The following is a 7822-nucleotide window of genomic DNA, read 5'->3' on the forward strand; positions in this document are numbered from 1 at the left end:
CTGGGGACCCCTGGCCGGGCTGGGCGGACCCCGCTGCCTCCAGGAGATGCCGGGGCCACCACGGAGCCACCGAGATGCAACTTTGTGCTGCATCGAAGCCTCTGCCTTCCTTATGTAACGCGGCTGCTGCTGGCACGGTGCTCGCCTCCACGTCCTGCACAACTTCGGTGCAACGTGGAATTGATCTCCACTCCCTGGAATGGCTCTGCCATTATCATTAGCTGAGGAGCCTTTTCTGAAATCTCAGGTCAGGGGCGCTGGTTGTGACCCGTCTCGGTGCAGGACCGTGGCTGGGAGGTGACAGCACCCACTGGGTGCCCCGCGCAGTCCCAGCCATGCGGTGTGTGTTGGGAGCGGTGCCGATGTTTGGGGCCCTGCCCCAGCTGTGGCACAGCCTCTGTGGAGGTGGGTTTGGGCAGGTTTGCAGTGGGGTGTCCGTGCTGGCACAGGAGGCAGCTCCTGGGCTGGTCCCACGGAGACTGTGCCCAGAGAAGCCCAGGGCTCTGCAGCCCGAGGCTCCCAGGCTCTGGGGTCAGGCAGGTGGCGTGTGGGCACGGGGGCTTGGATTTCTTGCTGCTCTGATGGTTTCCCCCTGATCTGAGGTGTTGCCTGCATCCCTGAGGCAGCAGTGGGGCCGTGTTTGTGCTGTGCCACCCTTGCAGGATGTGACTCTGACCTGGGGACCCCGAGGCTGTCGGACCCCCCAGCTCTGCTCCCTCTGTGCCTTCGTGTTGCCATCGGCTCTGACTGACCGTGGCTGCTGTGCCTGAGCAGTTCCCCACTCCCCTTGTAGGGTGAGAGCCACCCTGAATACACATCACCCCAGGGCTCTGCTGCCTTCCCCAACATGCTCCAGCCCTGTGGGGAGCACGGGGGTTGTGCCGGCCTCAGGGGACACCCCTGGGACCCACTCCGTGGTTGCACCCCGGGAATCGAGGCCTGGGCGGGAGAAGCGGGAGTGTCTGGAGGGATGCCAGCCGTGGAGATGGAGGAAAGTTATCTTGAGATTCCCGGGAGGCTGTGACGTGCCACGTGGACTGCAGATCCCGGGATGGGGCATGCAGGCAGCATGCTACAAGGAAGTAGGGTGGAGGTCGGTCGGCTGCATGGATGTCCCTCCCTGGGATGTCACGCTGCCTGAATCCCAGGTCTCCAGCCCTGCAGCACGTCCCTGCCGTAGGGTCAGACCCCATCTGCAGCCCATCCCCATCACCATTGATAAGGAAATGCACGTTGAGAGGCTGCAGGACCTTGGCAGGAAGGGCTGGGGAGGGTTTGGATGGCTTCCCTGGCTCATAAACCCATCCTGCTACTTAGAGTCAGTGCTCTAATGCTGCCTGAATCCCAGGTCTCCAGCCCTGCAGCACGTCCCTGCCGTAGGGTCAGACCCCATCTGCAGCCCATCCCCATCACCATTGATAAGGAAATGCACGTTGAGAGGCTGCAGGACCTTGGCAGGAAGGGCTGGGGAGGGTTTGGATGGCTTCCCTGGCTCATAAACCCATCCTGCTACTTAGAGTCAGTGCTCTTACCGATGAGCTGGTAAAATCAAACAAGCCAACCTGACCTGCCCCTGTTGCCACCACCCCGACCTGCTCCCGTGGCCATGTGCTGGCTGAGCTCTGGGCTCTGCCACAGCTCAGACTCTGGAGGGAGAGTCACTTCAGAGCCATTAGATGGAGGGGATAAGCTGATGTGCTGCCAGATAGGGCTGTGAAGTGTCTACTCTCAGTGTCTATTCACTTAGCAGCCAGATTTCAAACATGATAAGGCAGCAACTTAAGAGGAAAACTGGAGGACGAGCAGGAGGGGAGATGGTCACTGGGGCAGTGGGAGATGGAGTCTGAGTCTGGGTGTCCCTGCTGCCTTTCATCTGGATATTTGTGGAAGATGCTGTTGAGAGCACTGGGGGATTTACTCAGCATGGGATGATGTTTGGCTCCCTATCCACCATCCCCTCCCTGAGAAGCCAGTGCCCCACACAGTCCCGGCACACAGCTCCAGCTGTGTCCCGTGCACTGACCCCAGCAGGGACCCCACGGGGCAGCCCTCTCCCTAACACCTCTGGGTTTCTCTCCCCAGAGCCTCCCTCCAGCACGGCCTTTCAGGATGATGTGCCCAGGAGCGCCGGTGGGGACCCTCCGGGCACGTGGCTGCTGACCCAGGGGTGCTGCCGGGCCCCGCTGCCAATGCAGAGCTCCCGGGAGCACAGGGCAGAGCTGCCGCTCCGCTTACCCATGGCAGCCCCTTCCCGCCGCGCCCCGGCCCGGCTGCATGGTGTGGGTGCCCCTGAGCCCCACGAGCAGTCACCACCGGGCCCTGCTGCGCGCTCCCAGCACCACCACCATGTCTTTGGAGTGGCTGATGGACTGGAGCTGGTCCCTGGACGGACTCCGCGATTTCATCGCCACCGGCATCCAGTCTTTCCGCGACTGCGACGCCACGGCCCTGGTGGCCGTCGCCTGCCTGCTGGTCCTCTTCGTGTGGTACTGCTACCACGTAGGGCGGGAGCAGCCCCGCACCTACGCCACGGTGAACGCGCTGATGCAGAGTGCCGAGGTCAACGGGGTGCAGAACGGCTTCGTGTACTGCCACTCGCCCGAGTGCGTGCGCTGCTCGCACCACGACGGCCTCAACCAGAAACTCTACCACAACCTGCAGGAGTACGCCAAGCGCTACTCCTGGTCCGGCATGGGCAGGATCCACAAGGGCATCCGCGAGCAGGGCCGCTACCTCAACAGCCGGCCCTCCATCCAGAAGCCAGAAGTCTTCTTCCTGCCCGACTTGCCCACCATGCCCTACTTCTCCCGGGACGCTCAAAAGCACGACGTGGAGTTGCTGGAGCGCAACTTCCAGACCATCCTGTGCGAGTTTGAGACCCTGTACAAGGCGTTCTCAAACTGCAGCCTCCCGCAAGGATGGAAAATGAACAGCACACCCAGCGGGGAGTGGTTCACCTTCTACCTGGTGAACCAGGGCATGTGCGTGCCCAGGAACTGCCGGAGATGCCCACGGACGTACCGCTTGCTCGGGAGCCTCCGCACCTGCATTGGCAACAATGTCTTTGGGAACGCCTGCATCTCTGTGCTGAGCCCGGGCACCGTCATCGCCGAGCACTACGGGCCCACCAACATCCGCATCCGCTGCCACCTCGGTGAGTGTCCGGCGTTGTGGTTCGTGTGTCGGGAGGGTGTGGGGGGCTGCGGCCGTGGCTGGAGCCCCAAAAAAGCCTGTGGCACCCCGTGCTCTTGGGGTTCAGCCATCAGTTGCAGCCCTGGGGGGCTCAGACACCTGCTATGCTTTGGGCTGAGGGAGGTTTTGAGGGTTTTGGTGGTGACAGCCTCCTGAGGAGAGGCTGGTGCTCAGTCTATGGGTACCTGATGTCCCCAGGGTCTCCAGAGCAGCAGCAGGAGGGTTTCATCTCCTCCTCCTGCTGACCCAGGGCCATGGACTCTTGCTGGTGTGCGACAGAGGGCTGATTTTACGTAGGGGTCTCTGAACATCCCCCTCTCTGCAGGCAGGTCCCTCTCCTATCCTGGGATGCGGGGCAGCCTGGGGTTCTGCTCCAGGGACTGTGTTGTTCCACTGGCAGCTCCCCTCTCCTGGAATCTCGGGTGCTCTGCATGGGACACGGGTGAATGGGAGCAAAGATGCTGCTTTGGGATTTGTATAGCTGCAAATGAGGGTGGGAGGGGTCCTGGGGTGTTCCCTGCGGTGGGTCAAGCGCTGGGTTGGTGGCACAGTGCTCCCTGCTCAGCAGGCAGGGACGGGGAGAGCCCACGCGGCACAGATGGCCGGGCTGGCACAGCACCGACCGTGCCGGGGGAGGCACCACACGGGCCCGGCTGGCAAACACCAACCGCGCCTGTTCAGCCAACAGCTCGGGTAAACACACCCAGGCAGTGCTGGCCATTTGTTCAGAATGGGAATTGTCTTCAGAGCTGATCCCAGGAGCTGCTGGGCAGCTGGGACCTGCCCTTGCCTGTCACCGATCCCTCTCTCTGGAGTGCTGGGGAATGTGTTCCCCTTGTGAGGGGCTGGGAGAGGTTCCTGGGAAGAGCCAGTGATGTCCAGGCTGGCTCAGGTGAGCACACCTGGAGCTCGCACACCCTGGGCAGAGGAGCGATGCGGGTCATTTGCTTATCCAGAACTCTGCACTGGGATGGGGGCACACTGACACCCTCACCTTGGTGCTGGGAACGCAGCTCTTGCTGTGCCCAGGGCATGGATGTGTTTAAGACACAACCTGCCCTTTCAGCCAGCACAGCCATCAGTGGGGTGAGGCACTCATGAGGATTTACTCTAGGCACAGGCAGCATCCATGGGCCAGGGCAGCATCCTGAGGGTGCGGGTGGGATGGAAGGGCTGCAGGCTGCTGGCTGCTCCCTCCCCGCATCCCCCAGCAGCTCAGCTTCCCTGTTCCAGCATCTCCAGCTGAGGCTGTTGTGCAGGGAAATGGCTTTGGATTCTGCAGCCTTTGAAACAGCAGCTTTGTAGTCCCAGCTTTGCCGGCCAGCTGGGAGTCCCTGCTGCGCTCTCTGGGTTTGGCATCGCTCTTGGATCCATCCTGCTCGTTTGCTGCATCGTTACCGCTCGGGAGCCACGTGAGCCCTGACCCCTTTCTCCGCCACGGCCGCATCCTCGGGGCAGGATGGCTCTGCAGCAGCTCCAGCGTCCCCAGTACTGCGGGGGGTGACAGTCCTGGTGCAGGAGATGATGGGATCAACCCCTGTCAAACTGCCTTGGCTTGTGCTGGTATTTTAAGAAAAGACCCATTTTATTTCTGTGATTGTCCTTCATGTGGCCCTTACAGACCTGCTTCCCTGTGAGGGTTTTACGACCCCCCTGGATTTCTGTCCTTGCAGCCCTGTGGGTCACCCTGAGGCAGCACCTTGGGTGGAGACCAAGGGACAGGGCAGGTTCATGGCGAGCTTGTGGCAGAGCCACAGTTGAGCCCATTTTCCAACCCCAGTGCAATTCCTGCTCCCCCAGCCTTGTCTGGGGCAGGGTCACCGCTGCAGGGCTGGAGGAAGGAGCAGGCAGCATCTGCCTTTGGTCCTGAAGTTGGAAAATGTCCCAGGAGCCTGGCTCCCTGTGCACACCTTGGGGCCATGGGCTCTGGGGACTGGGAAGCTGTTCCAAATATGAAAGTGAGTCCCTGCGGTGCTGAGCTCGCTGGGGACAGTGAGAGGGCAGGGGGGAGCAGACAGGGAGCGGGCAGGGGCTGAACTGCTCCAGGCTTGGGGTTCAGGTCACTCCGTGCAGGGGAGCAGCCCCTCAGCAGCAGCATGGGGCTCACACGGAGCTCACTGTTTGCTCCCTGCTGCCCCACCACAGGGAACTCGGCACACCCTGACCCTCCCTGTCCTCTCTCTTTGTGCCTGAAGGTCTGAAGACACCCAGCAACTGCGAACTGGTGGTGGGGGGTGAGCCCCAGTGCTGGGCTGAGGGCCGGTGCCTGCTCTTCGACGACTCCTTCCTGCACACGGCGTTCCACGAAGGTGAGTTCAGCGTCTGGGGCCTCGTGGTGTCCCCTGTGGTGCTGGGGACCGGGGAGGAGTCGGGGTGCACCCACGCCCAGTCCCTTCTCTTGCCCCAGCAGGGCTGGAGCCCCTGTGTCCAGCGGGGCTCGGGCCCTGCTTCCCCGGCCAGCCCCAGGTGGGAGCAGCCCGGTCCCATGACGGTGCTCCCTCTGCCTCAGGGTGCTCGACCACCCCAGCCCCCTTTCCTGGCAGAAACCCTGGAGCCCACTCAGCCTGCCCATGGCTTGCTCCCATCCTGACTTGCTCATGCTGCTGTCACAGGACTGCCAGCCCAGCACAGGGCCTGCTGACCCTCTCCCCGCCGCAGCAGCCAGCTTGGGAAGCTTCCTTCATTACCGAGCTCTGCAGGGCAGCTCTGGCTGCGATGCCACGGCCCCGGCCTCCTCTGGCCCTGTTGCAGCTCGGTGCTGACGTGCCGGCGGTGCCTTTGTCTCCCACGCCGGGGAACAGCCTCACGCCCGCTGGATTGTTCCTCCCTCCACCACTGACGGAGGCCGTTCCGCTCCAGCTCTCCCGGATTAACCGGCATTAGTCCCCCGTGGCATGAAAGCATCAGGCAGAGCTGTTCTACACAGGGGAGCGCGCCGAGAGAGTGGGAGAACAAAAGCTGTTGCTTCCACATCAAGCCTGCTGTGGGGTTGGGAAGCACAGCTCCGTGCAGGGCCAGGAAGGCTGGAGTGGCGCAGCAGCCACTCCCTGCACAGATCCAGGACGCAGCTGCAAGGAGGCCCTGCCTCAGGAATCCTCCGGGTGCCCAAAGCAGCCCTGGAGCCCTGGCAGGGAGGAGCCTGCCCCGTGTCCCTGAGCTCCCAGTAGCTGTTTACTGGGGTTGCACTGGGGAGGTGCCTCCCTACCCTCACACCCTGTGCTTCCATCCCCCCAGGTGCCCCGGAGGAGGGTCCCCGCGTGGTGTTCATGGTGGACCTGTGGCACCCCAACGTGGCCGCGGCCGAGCGCCAAGCCCTCGACTTCATCTTTGCGCCGGGACGATGACGGCGCTGCCCGGCCTGGTGGGTTCAGGGCAGCTCGGCCGGGGCCTGTCCTGGCACACGGCCTCGGTGCTCCCTCGTGGGGGCCTTGTAAATGGAAACTGTGACGTGTATCCGCGCCCATCTCCTTCCTCCATCGCTGGCTTCAGGGATTCTTTTCCAAGCGCCGGCGCCTCGGCCCCGCCGGGGCTCGCTGCCCCCCTGCTCCTTCGTGTTCTGTTGCTACTGTGTTTTGCGGTGTTCAGAAGTAGAGTAACAAACCCAAGGGTGTTCGTTTGAATGTAATGTAAAATTTTTCTCGTGGTCATCAAAGGAACAACACACACACACCATAACAGCCAACCAGCCTGCCCTGCCCAGCTGCGGTCCCGGATGGACAGACAGACGGACACTGGGGGCTTCCATGGGCACTGTGGTCCCCCCAGGCTGGGTCTGATGGGGAAGGCAGGACACAACTCTGCCCACCGTCCCCCCAGGCTGGGTCTGATGGGGGAGGCAGGACACAACTCTGCCCACAAAGAGCCCTCCTGGGGCTTCTGCTTCCTCCTCCCTGTGCCAGCTGGTGCTCCCCAGCCCTCCTGCCCTCTGAAACCTCTTTTGTCACCCAGGTAGGGAGCAGAGTCCACCACCAGCCCAGAAGCCCCAACCTCCACCCTACTGAGGGAACAGCACACACAGTTGTGATCTTCAGTCTGGCCAAGGGTGTTAGCAATTGACCAAATCCCTTCCTTGCTCTACCTGCAACCCTCAGTTTTCCCAGCTCCAGCTGGGAAGCTGTGCAGGGGCAGGGATACCATTTGGGAACAGAGAATGGGGGTTTTGTCTGTCTGTAGGAAGAAAGGAGGTCACCATTCCTTCTGCTGCTCCATCTTCTTCTTTCCTCGAGCCAGGGCAGGCACACACAGCAGCAGCTCCCACGGACCTGACACCACAGGAGAGGTTCCCAAGGGGTGTTAATTCTGCAGCCTGAGCCCCCACCCTGGGGTCCTGCCCACCCAGGGACCACCACGCTTCTCCTGAAGTCCCCCAGCACCAGAGTCTGTTTGTGGTCTGGGGGCCAGTTTATAACACCCCCCCAAAGCACAGTGTGTGGTGGATGCTCACAGCTCTGGCTGGGGACCCTTTGCCTACGTGCCCTGCCTGGGAGGGACCAGCCTTGTCCCCCCAACAACTTCTTTACAGACTTTTCAGTGATTTGATTGCAAGATGAGGCAGAGATTTCAAATACATCTGAGATATTTTTTACACCCGTCTTGTTACAGACTACCTGAAGTGCATGATTTCTACACG

The 7822-nt window shown here is 61.9% G+C and overlaps 1 protein-coding gene across 1 annotated transcript; it reads left to right on the forward strand.

The window, feature by feature from the left end:
• The first annotated feature begins 23 nt into the window (after positions 1 to 23).
• ASPHD2 (aspartate beta-hydroxylase domain containing 2) lies at positions 24 to 6812 on the forward strand. Its single transcript, XM_008634079.2, has 4 exons — positions 24 to 247; positions 2083 to 3154; positions 5388 to 5501; positions 6427 to 6812. Exons 2-4 carry the CDS (start codon positions 2275 to 2277, stop codon positions 6534 to 6536), a joined length of 1104 nt encoding a protein of 367 aa, XP_008632301.1. The 5' UTR covers positions 24 to 247; positions 2083 to 2274; the 3' UTR covers positions 6537 to 6812.
• Positions 6813 to 7822: the final 1010 nt, after the last annotated feature.

This window comes from Corvus brachyrhynchos, unplaced genomic scaffold (genome assembly GCF_000691975.1).
Source record: "Corvus brachyrhynchos isolate BGI_N302 unplaced genomic scaffold, ASM69197v1 scaffold114, whole genome shotgun sequence".
NCBI classification, from domain to species: domain Eukaryota; kingdom Metazoa; phylum Chordata; class Aves; order Passeriformes; family Corvidae; genus Corvus; species Corvus brachyrhynchos.